We start from the raw sequence: 25,719 nt of genomic DNA, 5'->3' as shown, positions 1-25,719 counted from the left end.
TACTTGGTGGTTTGGAAAATAGTGAATATGTATTTGGTGGATGATTAAAAGTGTACTGAAGTGTCTAACATATCTGTCCTTCTTGTTTAGGAAATTGAAAATGGCCCATCAGCTATGCTAGGTCTATAATGGGAAGTGCCACAGTTCGATACTTCTGTTATGGGTGCCTTTTTACATCCGCGACCTGGACAGTTTTACTTTTTGTTTATTTCAACTTCAGTGAAGTGACTCAGCCACTTAAGAATGTGCCCATCAAGGGGTCTGGGCCCCACGGACCATTTCCAAAAAAATTCTATCCGCGTTTCACTCGAGGTCCAAGTCGAGTATTAGAGCCACAGTTCAAAGCGAACAAAATTGATGATGTGATAGATGGTCATATTGAAGATCCAGAAAAAGGCCACCTGAAATTCTCTTCTGAATTAGGTAAGTATATTTAATTTTTACTGGTAGCCATATCAGTGTATTTACCCATTGGAAGTTTAATTATTTTTTAAATCATGTGTTGCTTGGGAGATTAGAAATGTCATTTTTTCTACACTGATTTGTTTGTGAACTAGCTGAGGTTCTATGATTCTTGTAGACTCAGAGGGGAGTTATATTCTAATTTGTCCACTTCTGACTTCAGTATCTTATGAGGACTTGTGAGAAATCAACAAGGTCTAGAGAAGGAAAAAAAGAAAAAGTAAAGGGCTAGAAAGAAAATGGAACTATGGGAGAGGGTTTTAATTGCTAGGATTATCAATAAAGGACAGAAATGGCTGAAAGACGATCTGACTATATTTAACTGATTTTGAAAGGCAGATTTAATTAAAACAGAACATAAAGCATTGGGTTTAGAAAGAAGCTGGAATTACTTATATCTAATAAGCATTCTACTTACAGGAATTATTAAGGTACTAGAATATATATTAAATAGAGTTTATGAAATTTTGTTATAAAACAGAAAGCTTTTTTCCCAGAAATTATATTCTCTTCAATTTGAAAGTAGGAATCTATTGTATATGCCTTTGAATAGTACCGTTCTAGAGTCCTGATTTTAGCAAATTTTATTTTAAGGGATAATAAGTGAGCCATTTTGATTATCTTTAAAACTTAAAAAAAAAGAACTTCGATCTTGTAGAAACATCACATAATAGGTAATTTAGCAGTAAAAGCATATAGTAAGAGATTTTTGAGAGATAGAGCCATAGGCTATAAAGGAGATGTTAAAATAGAATTTTTATTTGGTCATAGTTTCAAGAAATAAAATCAGTTCTTAGGTCTTAATGATTTTCTCATAAAGGAAGTCAAAAGTATTTCAAATTATATGAGGAAACAGAAGCTAATATGTACTTGAGTTTTCATAAAATATACCTTCTAGTCTTTTTCAAACAACCAGGAGACATTTTAAAAGCATTAATGGGAAAAGTTCTAGCTCTTTTATTTATTCATAGTTATTTTGGTGAAACATTTATAAAGTTAACATTGGGTTTACCATTTTGAATGGACTTTGTATTTGCCTTTGAAAAAAGTAGTGAGAGAATTGTAGATATTCAAAGGGACAAACTCAAATTGCAACTAAATTTCTTATAGAAAATCCTAAGGACTCCCCCCCAAATCTTTTAGAACTAATAAATGAACTTGGCAGTTGCAGGGTACTAGATCAGCATGCAAGAGTGCATGAGAACAGTTTCATTTATGATAGCATCAAAAAGAGTAAAATACATATGAATAAATTTAGCCAAGGAGGTGCAAGACTTATACACTAAGCTATAAAACATTGCTGAAAAATTATTTAATACTCCTAAATAAGTAGAAAGACATTCCAGGTCCATAGATTAGAATACTAAATACCGTTAAGATGTAAATACTACCCAAAGCAATGTATAGATTCAATGCAATCTCTATCAAAATGTCAATGGCTTTTGTTGAAAAGATGGAAAAAGTTATCCTGAAATTAATATGGAATTGCAAAGGGCCCCAAATTGCCAAAACAGCCTTGAAAAAAGAACAAAGTTGGAGGACTCATACTTTGAATTTTAAAACTTTCTCCAAAGCTACAGTAATCCAACGATGTGATACTGGCATAGGATAGACATATAGATGAGTGGAATAGAACTGAGAGTCCAGAAATAGACCCTGCCTCAGCTGTGGTCAATTGATTTTCAAAGAGGATGCCGAGACCACTTAATGGGGAAAGAATAGTCTTTTCAACAAATGGTGCTGGGACGACTGGACAGCCATGTGTAAAAGAATGATTGGACCCTTATCTCACACCATATACAAAAATTAACTCAAAATGGATCAAAGACCTAAATGTAAGAGCTAAAACCATAAAACCCTTAGAAGAAATCATAGGGATGAATCTTCATGACCTTGGATTTAGCAATGATTTCTTAGATATACCAAAAGTATAAGCAGCAAAAAAAAAGGCAAATTGGACTACGTCAAAAGTAAAAACTTTTGTACATCAAAGAACACATCAAGAAAGTGAAAAAAGACAACCCACAGAATGGGAGAAAATATTCACAAATCGTATTTCTAATAAGGGTTCAATATCCACAATATATAAAGAATTCTTAAAACTCAAACATAAGGCCAAGTGCAGTGGCTTATGCCTATAACGCCAGCCCTTTGGGAGGCTGAGTTGGGAGGGTTGCTTGAGCTCAGGAGTTCAAGACCAGCCTAGACAACATAGTGAGACCTCATCTCTACAAAAAATTTTAAAATGGCTGGGTGCGGTGGCTCACACCTGTAATCCTAGCACTTTGAGAGGCTGAGGCAGGAGGACCACTTGAGGCCAGGAGTTCGAGACCAGCCTCAGCAACATAGCAAGACTCTGTTTCTATAAAAAATAGAAAAAATTAGCCAGGCATGGTAGCATGCACCTGTAGTCCCAGCTACTAGGGAGGCTGAGGCAGGAGGATCACTTGAGCCCAGGAGTTCAAGGCTGCAGTGAGCTATGATCAGGCTACTGCACTCGAGCTTGGGCAACAGAGCAAGATTCCATCTCAAAAAAAAAAAAAATAAATAAAAATAAGAAAGAAATTAATGATCTTTTCACATAGAATAATTTTTCATCAAGAGATCTATATTAGAAAATGATTTGGTATCCAGCATGAGGTCACCCTCTATTTGATACTTGTTGCATCAAGAAGCATTCAGTGAGAATCTTCTTTGTGCAAGGCACTGCTCTAGGTGCTAAGTATCAACCGATTTTAATTTTATTTAAGTTTTGAACATAATCAAAGTCTCTTCTCATGGAGTTTGCCTCCTTGTGTAAAATGCTAACAGAGCTTTAAGAAAGGCTGTACTTCAGCTTAAAAAGTTCCAGAGAGAAGGCATGTAAGAGGTAATGTTTCCCAAGGTGGACCTGGGGACACCAGTCAAGTGTTCTGTGGTCAAATAAGTTGGTGAAACACTGCATTCTATATCCCGTCCCCTCACACCTGGATATCCATAAAATAGTCAACATGTTAAAGGCACAGTTGTCCTGCAGTTAAAACAAAAAACCTATCTGATGTATTTCCTTAATTATTTGACCACAGAATTCTTTTTTATTGTTAACATCTATTACTGTTCGATGGAATTAGTTTTGTATGAACAGACTTTGGGCAGTGCTGCTACAGAGAGTTGTTCTGTGAAGAGAGCCTGTAGGTTTGACATGGGAACGAGAAAGCAGAAGATTTTATTATTCTGTGTAAAGATCTCTGACAGGATATTAGAACAAGAATGTTAAATTACAGTGATTTTATTAGATTTGTGGAGGAATTTCTAGACAATGAAGCTGATTAGAGTCAGAAACTAGAGACTGGAAGCTTTTTTTGTAGAAAGGTTTATCAATAGCCGTTTGCGGGGAAGGAGGCTTATGTAGAAACTTGCCTATAGATGGGGCCTGTTGAGTGTTCATTGGGGTCTGGTAATCTGTTGCTTTAATGGAAAGTTATTTGTTTTCTTACTTGCAGGTAAATTTTTCTCTTGAATATAATAAATATTTTTAAAATTATGGCTTGTGAGCAAGTGTTGTTTATGATCAATACACACTTGCTTTGAGCTAGACCAATAAAAATTTGACCTCAACCTCAGTTTACTTTTTTAAAACTAGAGTCAACTTAGATTTGGGAAACATGGCTGTTAATCTGGTTAATAGCATAAAGTCAACATTGTCTTACGATCAGAACATCACAGTAACTGGCGATCCTTTCTAGATTGAATGCACTGACTGTAACTCCGCTGTCTTGCAGGTATGATTTTTAATGAACGCGATCAGGAATTGAGAGACTTGGGCTATCAGAAACACGCCTTTAATATGCTTATCAGTAACCGCTTGGGCTACCATAGGGATGTGCCGGACACAAGGAATGCCGCGTATGTTCCTCATTCGTTTCTGTTAATACATTTTAGTAACATAATGCTTTAGTGTCAGCATAAAAAGTCCTGAGGATGGTGTTCACATTTTGTAGTTAGGTGTCATTATTGAGCGTATTAGGACACTTGAGACAGATTTCCACTTCTGTTATACTGGAAGTCACATGGTCTGAAGATTGTACTAACAAAGCTCTAGAGCTTGCTGTGTCTCTTTTGACATTTCAGATCATGTGGGAAAGAGGAGGGAGGGTGCTAATTAAATAATCCGAGCATAAGTTTGTTTTGGATTCACAGCAAAAAGAAATTAAAATCAGTGAAGTTTACTAATGATATCATTTTTCTGTTTCATTATTTTTATTCCTTAACACATTGACTTCCACACTAGAAAAAAATTTTTTCCTTGGGGCCACGGTGTTTTATTATGAACATAGAATAAAAACTTCAAAAACAAAATGATCCTTTCTAATTTAATGAAAAATTTGTTATTCTGTGTGTGAGTTATATGCAACTTGAAAAATAGTTCACGTAGTTCCCAAGGTAAAGAGATGTGTAAGTTACATATGCTTCACGAGGCCCTGGGCTCAAAACTAGCGTGAGTTAAATACTACTCACATGGCAGTTAATGTGTTAAAAGGCTTTTCATTTATGTGGTCAGTTATTCCACAGATAGACATTTGTTGAGCACCTTCTGTTTGCTACACACTTCATTAAGTTCTGGAAAGAAACAGAATAAGATGTAGTAGTCCCTGGGTTCACAGGCTCAGAGTCCAGCAGGGGAGGCAGATATGTCAGCAGGTCATTACGGGAGCACATGAAGAAGGCTGTGATAGGAATTGGTGAAACAGGGGCATAAAACCCAGAGTGGCCAGAGAAGGCTTTGCGGAGGGGTGGTGATTGAGCACTGTTGCAAGGGAAGGCCTTTCCACGTACAGGGAGCAGCATGTGGAAATCTCTGAGGGACTGTAGTTCACTTTGGCTGTGGTAGGAGAATAGCAAGAAGCTGGAGATAGGCAAGGCTTGGACACTGGAGGGCTTTGTATATCATGTGAAAGAATTTAGGACTCTGGATTTTCTTCTTTAGGTTCATGGGTTTTTGTTGTTGCTTAAAGCCACGTCACCCTTTTCATCAAATAATTCTTACATGGAAGCTTTTCTGTTATCTTGATGTATCATAGGTTGTTCAAATCTTTGTTGGGCAAAAAATAAAATTTTTAAATGCATATTTTTATATTACTATTTACTTTTGAAACCTCATTGAGGAAAATCTGGATAGCAGTTTAAGAGTGCTGCTTAAAATACTTGCAGTGATTTAGTAAAAATACTCACATTTTTATCTAGACTCTTGACCAAAAAACAAAAAAACCTGATGTTTTAAAAATGTTGACCTGGCCAGGTGCAGTGGCTCATGCCTGTAATTCTAGCACTTTGGGAGGCTGAGACCAGAGGATCACTTGATCCCAGGAGTTCAAGACCAGCCTGGGCAACATGGCAAGATCCCATCTCTACAAAAAATAAATTAGCTGGGTGTGGTGGCACATGCCTGTAGTCCCAGCTACTTGGGAGGCTGAAGCTGGAGGATCGCTTGAGCCCAGGAGTTCAAGGTTACAGTGAGCTATGATTGTGCCACTGCACTCTAGCCTGGGCAATGGAGGAAGACCCTGTCTCTAAAAAGAAATTAAAAATCAAAAAATTAAAATGTTGACCTAAAAATAAGCAAGATAGCAAGTATAGGAGGGAGAAATTATTAACAAAATAACTCTTGAGGAAACCACATTGTTTTGTTAAATTTTTCTAAAAAAATTATTGTAAGAAAGAAGCTGAACAAGGGGACAGTAAGTATGTAGTGATTAATAGCCTGAAACATTTGAGTCTTTTAAAATGTCAGAAATTCCTCATCTTTATCTTTACAGATGTAAAGAACAGTCCTACCCGACTGACCTGCCAGTTGCTAGTGTTGTTATTTGTTTCTACAATGAAGCTTTTTCCGCCTTGCTGCGGACAGTGCACAGCGTCATAGACCGCACTCCAGCACATCTTCTTCATGAAATCATCCTCGTGGATGATGATAGTGACTTTGGTAAGTAATGCTGTAACTGGTGATGTTGGGTCTTGGCGTGTCTGTAGCATTGACAGACATCAACAAGCTGACCATTTGCAGCTTGACAGAATAGCTACAGCTCCTACGTGTGCAATTGCAACTGCACTGATCATGAATAGATGCCTGTCCATCGCTTATAGAATAATTTTGAAGAAATGCGTTCTCTTTGTAATTTGTTTACGAACTGTGCTACCCAAATTTGGCCCTTGGAATTTTTCTGTTGGCTTTAAAAAAAAAATTTTTTTTTTATTTTGAAATAACTGTAGATTCATAGGAAGTTACAGAGAGATTCTGTATACCCATCACCCAGTTTTCCCCAGTGGTCATGTCTTACATAATCCTAGTACAATATCGAGACTAGGAATCCACATTGGCATGATGTGTGTGTATGGTCCCATGGCATTCTGTCCTATGTGTAGGCTCCTGTAGCCACCACTGCAATCAAGATACAGAACTATTTCCTCACCAGAGACCTCCCTCACACTACCCCTTTATGTTCACCCTTTCCCTCTCCCCACCATTCCTGGCAACCACTCCTTTCTATGATTTTTGTCATTCAAGAATGTTACATAAAAAAAAAATAAAAATAAATGTTACATAAATGGAATCACACAGTATATGCCCTTTTGAGATTGGCCTTTTTCACTTGGCATAATGCCTTGACTTAACGTTTTTATCTAACAAGTCTCTTACACGGATTGTCCCCGGATAAAAGTGGACTGCATTCTCATAGCTCTTAGATGATCCCTGAATGCCAGTATTTTATGATTCACTACATATTTTATGCACCTTGCATTAATTCAGCATAGACTCTTGCTAAGAATGGCTTCATGTACACAAGCAGGATGGAAGACTTTTCATTTACACTACTCATTCAGCTCTCAGCAACTTTGCAAGAAAGGCTAGAACCCCATTTTATAGAGGAGGAAATATAAAAATTAAGTAAAAATTGCTTAGGACCTCATAGCTGTTAATAGAGTTGAATTTAGACCCCTGGTCTGCATGGTTCCAAGATTTCTTTCTGCTCTTTTCATTACAGCATCCTGAAGAAATACAGTGATATAGGTATATGCCAGTGGGATTTTTTTCCACACACTCACGCATTTATTAGGCACCTCGTATAGCAGCAGCAAAATTGGTATACCAGTATACTTAAACATACAAAGGGAGGAAATGTACACTGAGACCTATGGGAACAAAATTCTCAAACCTTGATAAATATTGAAACTGCACAGGAGAAAAGTTGGAAAGGCTACTAGAAAACAAAACTTTTTAAAAATGAGTGATTACAAAAAAAAACCCCCAAGTCAATCTGAGTCTGGGCCAGATAGAAGATTAGCTAAATACTAAATTCTAGAATTTATGGTTGATTTTTTTTTTTTTTTAATCAACCTGTTTTTTGGCTTTCACTTTGTGGCTATTTTATCTAAAAGGAAAAATTCATGATAATTTGTAGTGGTTCGTATACTAACTATGGAAATATTACTGCTTATCGTATATGAGCTTTGACATTATTATGAAATTTAAAGGTGAATGACCTATTTTATGCTCTTGGAAAAAAAGTGCTAACTTAATAAAAGGACATAGTTACTGCTATTATTGTGTTATTCTTTGTAGGGGCAACAGAAGTTGTTTCTTAACTATTCTGAAACAGAATAAGACTTAATAAATCATAGCAAAAGTCATTTGCATCTCATTTTGTTTTAAATGTGATTTATATGCAGTTAGCTGAACATGCATGCACTCAAAATATTCATTTCAAACATTCTTTTTGCAAAACATTGTGCTAGATGCTATGGAAGTACTAACAAGTCTGTAACTAAGGTAACTATTCTTAGCTTGTACTCTAACTCTTACCCTTCATTTCTTTCCTTTTTATTACTATAGGGTAAGCTATGATATTCTTTTAAAATAAAGCAGAAGATTCCATAGTATTTGCTTGATAATTTGTTGTGAATTTTAGCAAATGCCAGATAAAACTTTAGAATAGCTATAAAACGTCTTTGCACATGTCTCATATGGTTTGAGTAATTGTGGGATTGTTTATGTTCAGATGATTTGAAAGGAGAACTAGATGAATATGTTCAAAAATACCTCCCTGGAAAAATTAAAATAATAAGAAATACAAAGCGTGAGGGATTGATTCGCGGAAGAATGATCGGAGCAGCCCACGCGACAGGTATGACTTCCTGCTGGCTTTTCCCTGTAGGTGTTGGGTGACAAGGGCTTGATCCTTGGCCTTTTCCTGATTCTGCAGAGTCTGTGAAAAGTGGTGTTTTCAACAGGCATCGCCACAAGAGACATAAGGCTTGTTTTGTTTGGGAAAGGCCTTTCCATAACTCCAAGCCTGCTGCCCCAGAGCAGTGGGTTGAACTCTGTTTTCCTAGTGACCTTTTTTATTAATTATTAAAAACCTCAAATAGGTTTTTTTATATCTTGTTTACTTATATAAGCAGAAAAGTCTAAACCAAAGTGTAACTGAACTTTTATACATTTTTAAATACAAAGTTTAAAATATATGTACCCAAACTGTTTGATTTGAATTATGCTAATAATTCTTAGAATGGAGTACACACTTCTGGAGATATGCATCATGATTTTAGTTGGTAAATAGATATAAGATTGACTTATGTAACTATAAAAGGTATTGTCTTTAAAATTCCCTCTTAATTCTTTTGATTCCATCACGGAGAAAGTGTCCATTGTTACTAACATATCTTTAAGACCATTCCATTGTACACTAATCTCTCCCTTTAAAAAGAAGGAACAGGTATCAAACTCAGAGTCTTCTGCAGAATATATATCTGGTTAGTCTTCAGTTACATTGATTCTGTTGTATTTCTTTTTTTTTTTTTTTTTTTTGAGACAGAGTCTCGCTCTGTTGCCTGGCCTAGAGTGAGTGCCATGGCGTCAGCCTAGCTCACAGCAACCTCAGACTCTTGGGCTTAAGTGATCCTACTGCCTCAGCCTCCTGAGTAGCTGGGACTACAGGCATGCGCCACCATGCCCAGCTAATTTTTTCTGTATGTATTTTTAGTTGTCCATATAATTTTCTTGCTATTTTTAGTAGAGACGGGGTCTCGCTCTTGCTCAGGTTGGTCTCGAACTCCTGACCTCAAGCGATCCACCCGCCTCGGCCTCCCGGAGTGCTAGGATTATAGGCGTGAGCCACTGCGCCCGGCCTGTTGTATTTCTTTTTATGTTTACCTCTGTATAAGGTTGGTGTTCCTGATTTTTATTTATGATCTTGATTTTTAAAATTTCAAAAATAAATTTAAGTTAAAACAAATGAATCTGTTTAAAAATATTAGGCATACAATTGGCAGGTAGTGCATGGACATGGCAAAAAAAATCTGGAAGGTGATTTGAGAATTACTGAACTTGGTGGGGGGCATTCCCCGGCAGCAGTGGCATCTACTGCCTTCTTGTATTCCCAGCTCTTCTAGATAACCAGCCACAAGGGGTGTGGTGTTTGCCGCTGCTCACCACTACCCCTCTTGTGTAGCCACTGGCCCATTTGCTGGGTTTAGTTGGTACTTCACTTTTAGAATCTTCTCTTCTTTCTCTTAAACCCACAGTGATCTGAAGGAATTAACAAAAAATGGGGAGTAGCTCTTTTATATCCAGTCTGCGGTTGTATATGCAAATTGAATTCAGAGCTTAAGATACTTTCTTTTCTAGATTTCTAGTCAAATAAAGGCTTACTGAATTGGCCGTGTTGAGTTATTGAAGGCAACGAGATAAAGAGAAAATTCTGGGGTATTTTCAGTATTGTGCCATTTGAAACATTGTACTGTTAAAATGCATGTTTGGGGCGTGGGGGCAGTGGCTCAGGCCTGTAATCCTACCACTTTGGGAGGCTGAGGCAGGAGGATCACTTGAGGTCAGGAGTTCAAAACCAGCCTAAGCAAGAGTGAAACCCTGTCTTTACTAAAAATAGAAAAAATTAGCAGGGCGTGGTGGTGCATGCCTGTGGTCGCAGCTGCTCAGGAGGCTGAGGCAGGAGGATCGCTTGAGCCCAGGAGTCTGAGGTTGCAGTGAAGCTATGCTGAGGCCACTGCACTCTACCTGGGATGACAGAGTGAGACTCTGTCTCAAAAAAAAAAAAAAAAAAGTTTACTGTGAATTTATTTTTTTCAGATAACAATAGTTATTTAGGGTTTTTTTTTTTAAATTATTTTTTGTAGTCTTTCTCTTTGGTCATAGGTTTTTTTTTCTTTATGATATGTTTAGGCCCTTGTTCAAATATAGTTTAGGATCTCTGAAAAGCAAACCAATTTTGGGGAAGTCATTATCACAGATTCAATGTGACCAGGTGTTATCTTACTTTATTTAGTTAGACTGTCATTATTTGGAAAAAGTAACACTTTTGTTTTGCTAACTAGAAGAAAGGTGTATCCCATTGGCATGAAAACCATTAAAGCCAAGGGAGTTGGGAGCATTAGAAAGGAAGCTGGGAAATGGAAGACAGGAATGAGTGAGGCGGTCTCCGGGGGGTGCTGTTGCGGTGTCTCCGCAGTGGCATCCGCGTACATGCTTCTCTCCTTTGGGTTGGTTATGATGTTTCTGTGTCACTAATGAAAATGTATTACAGTTATGCTCCTTGTGTTGTTTACTAAGGCAGGGAAATGCATTCTAAGTGTATGCTAAAGTTATAGATATTTTGATTAAAACAACTGTAATATCTACACACAACTGGCCACTGTCATTGTACTAAAACATCTTGAATCACCAAATGTCTGGCCATCCAAAGAGCTAAGTTGTTACTGTGAGAGTTGGAATCTTTTTATTGAAGAGAATCTGAATTATCTATAACTTTTTCAAGAGTTGTGCATATTATTGTACATGTTCCTCAGTTACGCTTCAGGCAGAATTCTTGGCTAAAGGACTTCCCCTGTTTACAATCAGCAGTGAAGTGTAAGTGTTCGTTGTTGGGGACTGGAAGGGGGCAGCTCATCATCGATCGGCTGAGGGGCTGTGCCTAAATTGTTAGGAAGGTCTCCTGAGCCTGTGTTGTTGCTCTTCAGGAGAAGTGCTCGTGTTCCTGGACAGCCACTGTGAAGTGAACATGATGTGGCTGCAGCCCTTGCTGGCCGCCATCCACGAGGACAGGCAGACCGTGGTGTGCCCGGTGATCGACATCATTAGCGCTGACACCCTGGCCTACAGCTCGTCCCCTGTTGTCCGTGGAGGGTTCAACTGGGGACTGCACTTCAAATGGGATCTTGTTCCCCTTTCTGAGCTAGGAGGAGCAGAAGGAGCCACTGCACCCATAAAGTAAGATTTTTCCTTTGTTTGAAAAGTTCCCACCAGTACGTCCTTAAAAGAAAAAAAGTATTAAAGATAATTCCTTCTTTGTAAGGAGCAAGAATGGACTTAATTTGTGCATTAAAAAATTCTTGAGCACTTATTGAATTTTATGCATTCTGCCAAGTCCTAAGGAAAGATTTATGAGTAAGATACTCTCTGTGCCCTCAAGGACTCGGTGCTGTGAGAAAGGCAGGCAGAGCGGCACAGCCACATCCCAAGGTCACTGGCAGAGGGTGCCCTGGCCGGGCCTGTGTGCTCTGTCAGATACTGTGGTTTACTGCACTGGTCAGTAGCTTATCTTCAGTTCTTTGCTGTTAAATAGTATGAATAATGCTGTCACAAACACCTAATACATAAGCCTTTTAATTAGGATTTTAAGGATAGATTCTTACTAGTACAATTACTAAGTCATAGCATATGAATTATTTTACAATCTCATTCATGTTTCATATTCTCTAATATAAATCTGCTCTAATATGTTATTTCTCTTTTTTTAAAATTTCTTATGTAGATTGAATTTAAAAAAGTTTTTTATCTGTATTTTTCCTTTTTAAAGTTCTTGGACCTACTCTTCAAAGCTTTACTAGTTGTGGAAAATTACATAAAAAGTATATATCAAATACACACACACACACACACACACACACATACACAGTTTAATAAATGATTATAATGTGAACCGTGTAACTACTACCAGGTCAACAAACAGCACCCAGAAGCCCCTTGTGCATCCCTTCCTGGTCACATCCCCTGACACCTAGGGGTGTCATTACCCTGACCTTGGTAATCATTTTCTTGCTTTCCTGTGTAGTTTTGCCACCTATTAATACATTTCTAAACAAAATAGTTTTGCCTGCTCTTGTACTTTATGTAAATAAAGCCATGTATGACTCATTATTTTGTCTTGCTTCATTTGTTTAACATTGTTTTAAAAATTCTTCCATGTTGCAGTATATAGCTATGGTTGATTCATTTTCATTGCTGTATGATGTTCTTTTATATGAATATACCATAACATTTATCCAGTTTACTGTTTTTTGGTGAAGCAATTGGGTGGTTTGGGTTTTTTGTTTTTTTTTAATATTACAAGCAGCACTGTTGGAGAACATTCTTATTCTAGTGTAGAGTGAAATTACTGAATCACAAGATATGCCTTTCTTCAACTTTAGCATGTAATGTTTTTGTAACACAGTAGGTGACTAGAATATCCTCAGCTGGCCTTTTGGAACTCATTAGCTTCCTTTCATCTGAAAGGGAAGGGGAGGTTGATAGAGTCCTTGGCCAATTCTAGGGGTCTGATGTGGTCTCCCAGCAGAATGAGGTCCTCTTATGCTCTGTCAGGTTTTATGTGTGAGAATCTGTTGCAGTTCCTCATAGAACTAGTGAAGTCCATGAGCAAAGCCCATCCAGCTCTCTGTTGTCGTCCTGTCTTCATGTGCTTGCAACGCCACTTCTCACACTGCCCACGGGAGATTTGGTGGGGATCGCTGCCCCGGGTCTGCACATGGGACTTAGCTGGTGGAGCCCTCTCTTAGTAGAGCAGTCTTCCATCTGGGCACCGACCTCCGGTGTTTCTGGCCTCTGTGACCTCACAGCCTGTGACTGGAGGCAGACAGTAGTGGTGACTCAGTTGTTTTGTGTTTCCTTTGGACTTCCCATGTTCTTTTATAGTGGGTGAAGTATGTATAGTTTAATAAAGTATTTTTGAAGTTTTTCATAGCAAGAAGAAAGTATCCTAGGCTTTCTTATATGTATTCTCTGTTACTAGTTTTTGTCTGTTTTTGCCTATCTTATCATATTCATGATTTGGTTTTCAATGTTTAATTTTTAACATTTTTAATAAAAAACACATATTCAGTAACAGATCAAATTGTATAGATGAACTTCAGATGAAAGGAGGCCATCTCCTACCTGTTTCCTCCCTATTCTTTCTTCCCCAGAGGCAAATTCTTCTAACAGTTTCTATTTTGGTCTTGTTTCTTGCTGGAGGAACTCTAGATCATAAGCATATTCCTGTTCCCTGCATCAGCCCGCTTCAGACCCTGTCTGCATGAAAAATGAAGATGTGGCTCATTTACATCCCTCCCTGCTACTCTTCTCCTAGTGCTGTCATAAGTAATTTTAGTAGCTGTTTTGGTTTTGTTTCTTCTCCTTTACTGTCAGTCTTTCTGTGATCTTGTATTTAGATGTAAGCAGCATCTTAAAATTGCTTTTATTTTTTCTTAAACCAGCATGAGAAGCTTTGTTTTTTAAGATTACAGAACTACTTGTTTGCCCTGTGTGTTCTCTATTCTTTTTCTCTTCTCCAGCCTTTTGGACGGACAAAGCCCAGATTTTTCTGTTCTCAGCAGCTGCCCCATTATTAGAAGTTATATGTTTTTATATACAGTTCTTTTAGTGGTTTTCCTAGAGAATGCAGCGTATGTTCTTGATTTATCAGAGTGTAACATAAATTGGTACTTGCCCAAGACAATGCCAGGATCTCAGAATGTTCATACTCCAGTTATCCCCGCCCAAGTTTATGCTGTTGTTGGTGTACGTGTATTTTAAACCTCATGAGACACAGAATTGTTATGTGACAGTACTCATGTAGCCTTGCCTACATATTTCATCTTTATGCCACTCTATTCCTTTGGCATCTGGAAGCTTCTGTCTGGGACTACTCATCTGGCTAAAGAACACTCTTGAATAGTTGGGCCTTCTACTGATTAGTTTTATTTTTCTGAAAATGTCCTCGTTTCACCATTATTTTGAAGCACACTTTGATATCCAGATCTAGGTTGGCAGTGCCAGATGCTTTCTTTCAGTACTTCCAAAGCATCGTTCAAGAACCTGTGGCCGCTGCTATTTCATACAAAAAGACAGTGTTGTCGGTCTTATTCTGCTTCCTTTGAAGATAATCCCTTTATAATTGGCTGCTTAAATTTTTGTCTTATTTTTCAAAAGTGTTTTTCAGATATGTATAAACATGGTTTCTTTTTTGACAGTATCTAATTCTCTGCTGAATTCTCAATCTTGTCTTTTACTTTTGAACACACTGAGCAGTTTCTTTAAAGTTTCTGCTTGATAACTCCATATTCGAAACCCCTGCACATCCATCTACTATAGGTTGTTTCTCTTTTTTTTTTTATGTGATTTTATTTTCCTGATTGCTTGGTTATTTATTTATTTTTGCTTAGTGCCAGACATTCTATATGAAAAATTATGGAAATACATTCATACCTGGGATGATGATTTCCCCCCCAGAGAGAATTTTGCTTCTCTTCTACAGGCAACTTAGGCCACTAGAAACCACAGTCCCTACATGCACGTTGAGGAAGTGAGATGACTAGAAGCTCGAGTCTCGGTGAAGGCCTGTCTGCTTCAGCTGCTCTCACTCCCACACGGGGCTTCTCAGTCGCAGTGCTATAGGTGTGCTGGGCCAGATAATTCTTTGACATAGGGGCCCACCTGTGCATTTTAGGATATTTAGCAGAATCCCTGACCTCAACCCACATCCCAGTAGCATGGTGGACACAGTCATCCCAGTTGAGACATTGGTCAAACGTGTGTTTGAGTCCACCGCAAAATGTGTAAGGTTTGTCAGGTTTTTCCTTGGCAGGCCTTGGAGTCTAGTTTTGATCCCAGTGGCTCAGTGAGACTGTCAAAAGGAATTACACAGTTCATTTCAGGGGGATGTCTATTAAAAATGGTTATAAGAAAAGTACTTTTGGCTGGATGCGGTGGCTCATACCTGTAATCCTAGCACTTTGGGAGGCCAAGGCAGTTGGATCCCCTGAGCCCAGGAATTTGAGGTTCCAGTGAGCTATGATGACACCACTGCACTCTAGCTGGGCAACAGAGTGAGACCGTGTCTCAAAATATAAATAAATAAATAAATAAAGCTAGCAAGAGTACTTTTGATACTTACAAAAGTCACTTTCATGTGCCAGATATGAAGAACCTTCCCATGCTTAGCATATTATTAGCAATCTGGAAAATTCAGTTGTATGGTCCAGTTGATTCTGATATTAGATAAAATGTTTTATAATCTAGTTTTTATTAGTAATGTTCCAAAGCTACACTGAATTTTTTTAAACAAAAATAGTAGGAGAGATGACTGACTATATAGAATTAGTAATTATTTTCCTTTTCTAGGTCACCTACAATGGCTGGAGGATTATTTGCCATGAACAGACAGTATTTCCATGACCTTGGGCAGTATGACAGTGGCATGGATATCTGGGGAGGAGAAAATTTAGAAATATCATTTCGGGTAATCTTATTTTTTTAATGGCTCAATTATTAACTTTGTGTATAGTAGAATATAATTGTCATCCATGATCCCATTTTTTCTGTAAATTCTCCTTGGTTATCTCTATTGACACACTGTCCTTAATGAATGCTACTTTACCATAATCTATGATATGGATAATATCTACTTAATGTCAAAAGCATATAAGGAGATATATTTTTAGTTTTTAAGAATTATAAAAGTATGGTTATAATGAATGGTTGGGTATAAATTCAGAGAGTCTTAATGTGCATTTAATATAGAATTTTGTTCTTTGTCAGTTTACTTATATCAAGATACATATGTAGAGAGATCTATCTATCTATAGGTAGGGGGATCAGATTTCCCTGTTTGCCTAAGACTGTTCTGGATCACACCTGTTTTACTGGAGAAATTGATAGCTCCCCATTTCACTTTCAGAAGTAGCTCAGTTTGATGCTAAATTATGCTGTCATCCCATGTATAGATTACTGAATCCTTTATATATACAGGTACCTCTAACCTGAGGAAAAAATTCACTTTTTGTACTCTCTTCTCTAATTGCTAAGGTTTCAAAGATGACAGTATGGGTGGGGTTTGTGGCTCAGGGGACCACAGTGGTAGACAGTCTTCGGAAAACACAGAACAAGAGCTGGGGAGAACTCAGACTTCTTCTTCCAAGCGAATTTCCCATCGTCCTGTCCTCTAGTTGGCAGGATCCCTGTCGGATAATACACGATACTTGTGCATATGTCATTTTGTATTTTTGCGGATGTGTTGACTACAGTGTTTTTAAAAGGCAGATTTTCCTCCATAATCTAGAATTTTAAGATTGAAAGGCATAATCGATATAATTTCATTAGTTCAGTCTTATTTTTTCAAAGATAATTGAGCCCCACAAAAATTAACAGTAAATTGGCTCAGATGGTCAAGGGCAAAATTTAGACCAGAACTAACTTCTTTTGAATCTTAATCTAGAGTTATTCTGTATATTTTGTGGAAAAAACTATATTCTAAGAAATGTATATACATTTTATAAGAAAGTACCTGTAAAACTGAAATTAAAGGACCAGTTAATATGCATTCCATATTCCTAACTCCCCAAGATCAAATCTCTTGATCTGTCAAAGCAACAAAAATATGGTAAATACAATATCAGACACATGGTAATAAATGAATATTACATTGCTTTGGAATCTAGTTCCTTTTTCATCATAAAGACTTATAATTTAAAAAAATGTCTACCCTCTGACTTTCTTCTATTTGAATATTACTTGTATATAGTGAAGTAAAATACCTTGCAAAGTTTCACAGACGTCTATTTAATAAAGATGAATTTCATTGAAAATTCACATGTTGATTTTACAACAGTGTGGGGCAACTGTTAATGCCGATTTTGCTTCTGGCCAGATCTGGATGTGTGGAGGGAAGCTCTTCATCATCCCTTGCTCCAGAGTGGGACACATTTTCCGGAAAAGGCGACCCTATGGCTCTCCTGAAGGCCAGGACACCATGACACACAACTCTTTGAGGCTGGCACATGTCTGGTTGGATGAATACAAGGTGAGACGACATTTTCTGTTTGGAAGGGGGCGTGATGGACCAGTCGCTGCTTGAGTGAGAGCTTTGGTCGCTCTTCTTTTCACTCTAGCTTATCTCTGCTTGGTTGACCTTCACTTTGGGACCATCTCTTTCTAGGTTTCTTTTTTCTCTCCTCTCTTCACCCAGTATTTCACTTGTTTTTGGTTCTAATCTGACTCTTTTAATTTTTTAAGTGGCCACTCTAAAGGAGGTAACATAGTCAACATCAGAAGAAACTCTGTGTTGTTTTCGTTATTCCTTCTGGTCCCTCTTGTGACTTCCATGGAGTTGGTTCTTTCTTTTGTTCACTCCCACTGCTTGTACATTGAGCATTCCTTCCACTTTCTCTTCTGCCTTAGGCTACTCTCAGTATTTTCGTTGTAATAGCTTTACTGAGGAGTAATTCACAAATCAATTTTGGAACAGTTTATCACCCTAAAACTTCCACTCATCACCCCTCATTCTCCCCAGCCTCATACAGCCACTAATCTACCTCCTGACTTCACAGTTAATTTGCCTTTTCTGGACATTTCATACAAATGGAATCATACACTACGTGGTCTTTGTCATCTGCTGCTTCTGTGGCGCAGTGTTTTCAGGCTGATCCGTGCTCTACCGCGTGTCGGCACTTTGTTTACTTTTATTGCCAAATACTTCGTTGTATGAATACACCACATTTTACTTACCCATCCATCAGCTGAGGGACATTTGTGTTTGTTTTTGACTGTTATCAAAAATGTTTCTGTATTTGTGTAGTTAGTTCTAAAAATAAACATTAATTGAGCACATATGGATAAGATGAATAGGCGAGTGCACAGTAATTTTCAGCACTGTGGTAAATGCAGATGGGGACGAAGCAGCTGCCTGTGCATGGGGAGTGTAAGCAGCACTTCTGCCACGACACTCTCCTGCCTCCCCCCTCCCACCCTCCGGCAGACTCTGAGGTCCACCTCCGTGCTAATCTTTGAATCGGCACTGTCTAACACAGTTCTCAAAGCATGGTCGGGTCCCAGCTACTCTTTCAAAGAGGCCTGCCAGGTCAGAGCTATTTTCACAGTCAGATTAATACTGTATTTGCCCCTTTCGCCATGTTGACGCTGCACTGGTGGTGCAAAAGCTGTGGAGAAAAATGCCTGCTGCCTTAGGCTGCATCAAGGCATTGGCTCCAGATTGCACTGGTAGTCGTTGCATTCTTCCACCCACTTAGAAGTCAAAAAAGAAAAAGCCAGTTTCATTTAAGAATGTCATTGATGAAACAGTAAAAATAACTTTATTAGATCTCAGTATGTCTTATAGTATTCTGCGTGAGTGTGCATGCTCACACAGAAAGCACTTTTGCTGCATACCACCAAGTACAATGGTGGTTTTAAGGAAAAATACTTGTGCACTTGTTTGAGTTGTGAGCTCGGCCAGTCAGTATTCTCCAGGAACATGCTTTTTGTGTAAAAGAATGACTTACTCAAAAACCATAATTCATACTCGAGTATTTGACAGATACTTTCTCAAAAATGAACCAAGGCATGAAAATGAAAACAGGTGATAGTATTTATTGCAAATGATAAAATTCAAGCTCTCAAATGAAAATCCAAATTTTGAAAAACTTGTGTCTACCTTCATAAACTTGGCATCTTCCCAGTACTTAACTGTACTGATGAGATCATCGGTGATATATATGAATATGATTTTTTGATACGGTAGAGTGAAATTTTTCAATATTTGGTGGAATGTACAACACAGTGGACCAGTATTTTCCAAATGACTGATGCGTGATGTTACAAAAGTCTTGCATGGATAAAAGATCCATTCAAAGAGAAAGACCACTACATTTTTTTTTTTTTTTTTTTGAGACAGTCTCGCTCTGTTGCCCGGGCTAGAGTGAGTGCCGTGGCATCAGCCTAGCTCACAGCAACCTCAAACTCCTGGGCTTAAGCAATCCTACTGCCTCAGCCTCCCGAGTAGCTGGGACTACAGGCATGTGCCACCATGCCCGGCTAATTTTTTGTATATATGTTTTTAGTTGGCCAGATAATTTCTTTCTATTTTTAGTAGAGACGGGGGTCTCGCTCTTGCTCAGGCTGGTCTCGAACTCCTGACCTTGAGTGATCCACCCGCCTCGGCCTCCCAGAGTGCTAGGATTACAGGCGTGAGCCACCGCGCCCGGCAAGACCAGTACATTTTAATGCAACAGTATGAAAATCTCAATGATGTGATTTCATATTCCATGTTGTAACTGAACTTTAAAAGTTGAGTTTTGGTGTTGTATTAAAAAAAACCCTAATTATCTATAATAGCTATTAAAATATTCTTTCTATTTCAACTACATATTTTCATTACATATTTTTGAAAATATGTATATTGAACCAAAACAACATACTACAGCAGGCTAAATGCAGATGTGAAAATTCAGCTGACTTAAGCCAGACAGTAAAAGGTTTTATAAAAATATAAAGCAATGCCACTGTTATCACTACATTGTTTTTAAAAATGAGTATTAAGGAATTCATAAATATTTTTTAAATTTCTCAGTTTTCATTTCTAATGTGGTAAATATGAATAGATACACCGTACACAAGCAGAACTTTCTTGTTGTCTTCCATAATTTAAGAACATAGAGTCCTGAGACCAAAGAGTTTGAGAACCACTGATCTCATATATATGCCTTTTTCATTGATTCTCAGATACAGTTTGATACATTTTGCCATTTCTGAAATTGGGATGTATCTTACAATTTAAGGTATGTCTTACTGTTGTCAGTTAGTAATGACCTTGTAAAAAATTTCCATTGATGTTTTCTGGCAACATTAAGAAAACACTAGTGTGAAAAATAAATAATTGCGTAATATTTTCTTTTTTCTTTTTGAGACAGGGTTTCACTCTGTTGAAGTGCAGAGTGCAGTGGCATCATTATAGCTCACTGCAGCCTCCAGCACCTGGGCTCAAGTGATGCTCCTGCCTCAGCCTCCCGAGTAGCTGGGACTGCAAGTGTGCCACCATGCCCGGCTATTTTTTTTATAGAGTCAGGGTCTCACCATATTGCTAGGCTGGTCTCAAACTCCTGGCCTCAAGTGATCCTCCTGTCTTGTCTTCTTCCCAAAGTGTTGGGATTACAGGTATGAGCCACTCAACACCCACATAATATTCATTTTTAACAAAAGAAATCTATTCTCTTGTCTTTTTTTCAATTCAGGAGCAGTATTTTTCCTTAAGACCCGATCTCAAGACTAAAAGCTATGGAAATATCAGTGAGCGTGTTGAATTGAGGAAGAAGTTGGGTTGCAAATCATTTAAATGGTATTTGGATAATATTTACCCAGAGATGCAGATATCTGGGCCTCATGCCAAACCCCAGCAACCCATTTTTATCAACAGAGGGCTGAAACGTCCCAAAGTCCTTCAACGTGGAAGGGTAAGAGAGCAATCTTACCAAAGTGTTTCATGAAAAGTTGTATGATATGAAAAGTTTTGAGATGCCTATAGCTATAATGAATGACATTCTAGACTTAAAGCCTAGAGTTAATGATAGACTTTAGCTTGCCTTTTATTTTATTATATTTTCTTTACGGACCTTCTTCTACTCAAGTGTAGGACCTTAGACATTTTAATATCTTTGCTGTTGATATCCAGATCCTTTACCTTCTGGGGTTAAAGGGAATGAGACTTCTGTAAGGGTAAGTTACGTGACAGCTTCCAAGAGTGTAGATGCAGATGTGAATATACATGACTAAAGGCAATACAAATAAGAATAAAATTTATTTGGCAGAGACCAGTCCAGAAAGAAAGGAAATGGAGACATGGGGCAGCTATTTACTGGAACCGACTTCCAGAAAGGGTGTGAGGGTGGTGGTAGGTAGGGTCAGAGTGCTGGCGTGAAGTGGATTTCACACCCAAGGTTCCTGACAGTAGCACCTTGATCAACCATATTTCTTTAGCTATCTCTGTTTCTTACATAATTTTTTTCATAGCTGTATAATCACACTTAAATTGTAGGAGTGTAGCAATAAAATCATACCTTTGTTCTGAGTCATTTCTTAGAATTGGCATTCTGAACATTAAGGATAGATACTGTCAGTGTTGCCCAGCTTCCCTTCTTTTATGTTGTGAAGAAGGCGCTCTCCAGTGTTCTTTTACAAGGCCAGCTGTTCCTCAGTGGCAAGGAGTAAGCCCAGGGCTCTTCCCCTTCTTGTTCTACCTTATAAGGTAAATAACCACCATCAAGGTGTGTGTTAGTTGGTGTTCTGTTTAAGAGAGATACTGGTGTGTATCCATGTAGTTGAAATCCCTTGCCATTCTTAATGCTATTTATCATCTGTGTTTATCGCCAGTTTAGCATATCTGTTACATTTAATTATGTACTGTCTTTTTGATACATATTGTTCTTTTTTCCTCTATTTCATTTTAAGGTTCTTTTGTGTATATGTGACAGAGTCTCACTCTGTCGCCCTGGCTAGAGTGCAGCGGCATCCATAGCTCACTGCAGCCTCAAACTCCTGGGCTCAAGCGATCCTCCTGCCTCAGCCTCCCAAGTAGCTGGGACTACAGGCATGTGCCACCATGCCCAGCTAATTTTTTCTATTTTTGGTAGAGATGGGGTCTTGCTCTTGCTCAGACTGGTCTAAAACTCCTGACCTCAAGTGATCCTCCTAGAGTGCTAGGATTACAGGTGTGGGCCACCACACCTGGCCATTTTAAGGTTCTTCAGAGCAAGGATGATACTTTAACTTCCTTCATCCCCTATAGGTTAGTAAACTTACATATTTAGCCAGAATTTCTACCTGGCACTGCCTGCATATGTTGTTAAAATTGCCAATAACTTTCTAGTATCTATATCGATGCTCCTGTGTGAATTAAAAATGCTTGTCTTTTTGTGACTCTGGGAATTCATATAACTAGAATAATATGCTTCATCGAAAACCTCAAACGTTTTAAGGCATCTTCTGACATTGCTTTCTTTACATGCTGCGTTGTAAAGAGATCTCTCTTTTCCAGCTCTATCACCTCCAGACCAACAAATGTTTGGTGGCCCAGGGGCGACCGAGTCAGAAGGGAGGCCTAGTAGTGCTTAAGGCCTGTGACTATGGTGACCCAAATCAGGTGAGTGATGCCTCTGTGGTCACAGCCAGTCTTTGGAAGGTGGGCGGCAGTGACGCGAAGTTGCTGGCACTTACTCTGGAGGGTACCAAATGTTTAGCGTTGGGAATGACCTTAGACAACTACTTTTGTCTCCTTTGGATATTTTTCCTACTTCCTTTCATCATTTGTCATAGTAGCATTTCATTCATTTAGAGCATTATTTGTACTTTGTGATATTATATGGAATGTTAAGCCATATGAATTTAATGGCAAATAATTTCAATGTGTGTCTTCAATGATATTAAAAGGGCCCTAAAAGTAAGCAGATAACTTACTTCAATTTGGCATTGTACTTTTAAACTGATTTGTATCTGACAAAATAGCATAACCAACAGCAGTCTAATCTAGTAAGCTGTGCTTGTTTCAAGACCACAGTGCTCACAATGTGTCCTAAACAATTTACATTTCCATTTTAGTGGTGGGTTGGTGTCACTGAAGAAAATGGGAAAAAAAATGGCTGGGCGCGGTGGCTCACGCCTATAATCCTAGCACTCTGGGAGGCCGAGGCGGGTGGATCGCTCGAGGTCAGGAGTTTGAGACCAGCCTGAGCGAGACCCCATCTCTACTAAAAAAAAAAAAAAATAGAAATTATCTGGACAACTAAAAATATATATAGAAAGAAACAGCCGGGCATGGTGGTGCATGCCTGTAGTCCCAGCTATTCGGGAGGCTGAGGCAGTAGGATTGCTTGAGCCCAGGAGTTTGAGGTTGCCGTGAGCTAGGCTGATGCCACGGCACTCACTCCAACCCGGGCAACAAAGTGAGACTCTGTCTCAAAAAAAAAAAAAAAGAAAATGGGGGAAAAAAAACCAAACCCAAAATACTTGGGCTTTTTGGTAAATAGTATATACTGTGCAATTCCATAGAGCATGTTTTATTCCTAGGAGAGTTGATACACACCATCTAAGGTGATATATTGGAAAACATGGTTTAAAAAGGATTTTCGTGCCTTTTCTGGGTAGAAGAGGTGCCAGTGTTGTGGACACTGAAGTATTAGAATTCCAGTGACATTTCAGTGGCATAGGTCACAGTGGGATGAGAGCTGGGATTTGTTCCAGAAAATGTAAGACGTGTGGGGTGATGGAGTTATACTGTATACACACACACTGCTCTGGTTTGTACTCTGAGACCATACAGAATAGATCTATTTCTCTTCCACAAATATGTGAAGTATATATCTAAAGCAAAACTTGGGTTTCTGATCTTGTTTTGTCTTCTCTAGATCTGGATTTATAATGAAGAGCATGAATTGGTTTTAAATAATCTCCTGTGTCTAGATATGTCAGAAACTCGCTCATCAGACCCACCACGGCTCATGAAATGCCACGGGTCAGGAGGGTCCCAGCAGTGGACCTTTGGGGTAAGGAGAGTGCTTGATGCTAGGGGACTCACACTCTACCCTGGGGGCGCGGGGTCCTTAGCCTCGGGGGTACATTTCAAGACCCCTGTGAAATGCATGCCTAAAGCTGCAGATAGTACGAACCCTACATACACATTTTCCTATACATATACACCGAGAGTAGTTCAGTTTATAAACCAGGCACAGCAAGAGATTAACAACAGTAGATCAACTATAACAATAATATATGTGATAAAAGTTAGTTGAATTGGGTCTCTCTTAAAATATCTTATTGTACTGTGAGTAACAAACCTCAGAAAGCTAATCTTTGGGGGACTACTGTATCCCACAATTTTTAATCATCATTCTTAAATATTCCATATCTCTTCTGGATTTCTGTCTCTTCTTAACCATATTTTGCCAGTATGTTTTTAAAATAACTGGCGGTATTTTTTTCTTGCTACCTTTTTTTCAGAAAAATAATCGGCTATACCAGGTGTCAGTTGGACAGTGCCTGAGAGCGGCGGATCCACTGGGTCAGAAAGGCTCTGTTGCCATGGCAATCTGTGATGGCTCCTCCTCACAGCAGTGGCATTTAGAAGGCTAAGGTGGGCGCCGTGGCTGGAATGGGGGTTCACTGGGCTTTGCTTCCTCTGTGAACCATCTTGGAGAGATGACCATTTCCCTGTCCTGGACATGGCAGATCGGAGAGACCACAGGTGAAGAAGTGTGTTTCACCAAGACATTAAGCATCTTGGAGAGATGACCATTTCCCTGTCCTGGACATGGCAGATCGGAGAGACCACAGGTGAAGAAGTGTGTTTCACCAAGACATTAAGCATCTTGGAGAGATGACCATTTCCCTGTCCTGGACATGGCAGATCAGAGAGACCACAGGTGAAGAAGTGTGTTTTACCAAGACATTAAGATCATTTTTGAGCTGCTAGTAAAGAATTTCTTGATTATAGAGGGAAATCAGAATATAATTTTAAAGACTTAGGTTTGTGCAGAAGGACAAAACCCAAGAAATGGACATTTCTATTCAAATTTATTTATGCCTCTTTTTACATTTCCTTTAACGGAATGGTTTTTATCTGATCAGGAACTTAGAAGACTTCATAAGAGACAATTTGTTTTACTTCTATCATTTGTTTAATATGTTCTAAATAGATAATTTAAAGAAACTGAATCCACATTACTTTTCGCTTCAGAAGGCATCATTTATAAGGCAATATTTAAGAGGCAGTTGACTATTATAAATTATTTTGATGAATTATTATGATACTATCTATATTGAAAATAAAGGATCCTCTTGAGTATTTAACTGGATCTTTTGTCTTGTATTGAGGCCTGTGTGTGGTGCACGTGGTGGGAAATACTCCTGCATGTGGCTCACGCACCCCTGAGCTGGGCAGCAGCCCCTGGCTTCAGAGAAGTGTCACAGCTTCTTAGCTCCAAGCTATGTGAATTTAGACATTTATATCAAAGTTTTCTGTGAGACACCCAGGTAAAGCTATTAAATTGGCAGTTGGATATAGAGGGCAGAATCTCAGAAGATTTATCTCAGTTAGAGATAATGAATTTGGGAATCAACCTGTACATATTGTAAGTTCCAAAATATAAGGTGAACTTTTCCCCCCAAATTACATATTAGAGGAGAGA

General features: G+C 38.5%; 1 protein-coding gene across 3 annotated transcripts in view; it reads left to right on the top strand.

The window, feature by feature from the left end:
* Window positions 1–25,381, top strand: part of GALNT11 (polypeptide N-acetylgalactosaminyltransferase 11) — a 50,385-nt gene extending 25,004 nt beyond the window's left edge. For 2 of the 3 annotated variants that reach the window (XM_045564897.1, XM_045564898.1), the window contains exons 2-12: window positions 91–423; window positions 4,224–4,347; window positions 6,258–6,424; window positions 8,499–8,624; window positions 11,473–11,722; window positions 15,893–16,010; window positions 17,418–17,570; window positions 20,776–20,994; window positions 22,575–22,679; window positions 23,941–24,078; window positions 24,533–25,381. In XM_045564897.1, coding sequence (XP_045420853.1) covers window positions 129–423; window positions 4,224–4,347; window positions 6,258–6,424; window positions 8,499–8,624; window positions 11,473–11,722; window positions 15,893–16,010; window positions 17,418–17,570; window positions 20,776–20,994; window positions 22,575–22,679; window positions 23,941–24,078; window positions 24,533–24,664 — 1,827 coding nt within the window. In that variant the 5' untranslated portion in view covers window positions 91–128 and the 3' untranslated portion in view covers window positions 24,665–25,381. The remainder of the gene's footprint in view (window positions 1–90; window positions 424–4,223; window positions 4,348–6,257; window positions 6,425–8,498; window positions 8,625–11,472; window positions 11,723–15,892; window positions 16,011–17,417; window positions 17,571–20,775; window positions 20,995–22,574; window positions 22,680–23,940; window positions 24,079–24,532) is intronic. The other variant, XM_045564899.1, reaches the window with a different exon arrangement.
* The last annotated feature ends 338 nt before the right edge of the window (window positions 25,382–25,719 follow it).

This window comes from Lemur catta, chromosome 11 (genome assembly GCF_020740605.2).
Source record: "Lemur catta isolate mLemCat1 chromosome 11, mLemCat1.pri, whole genome shotgun sequence".
NCBI classification, from domain to species: Eukaryota; Metazoa; Chordata; class Mammalia; order Primates; family Lemuridae; genus Lemur; species Lemur catta.
This window is presented reverse-complemented; position numbering and strand designations above follow the sequence as displayed.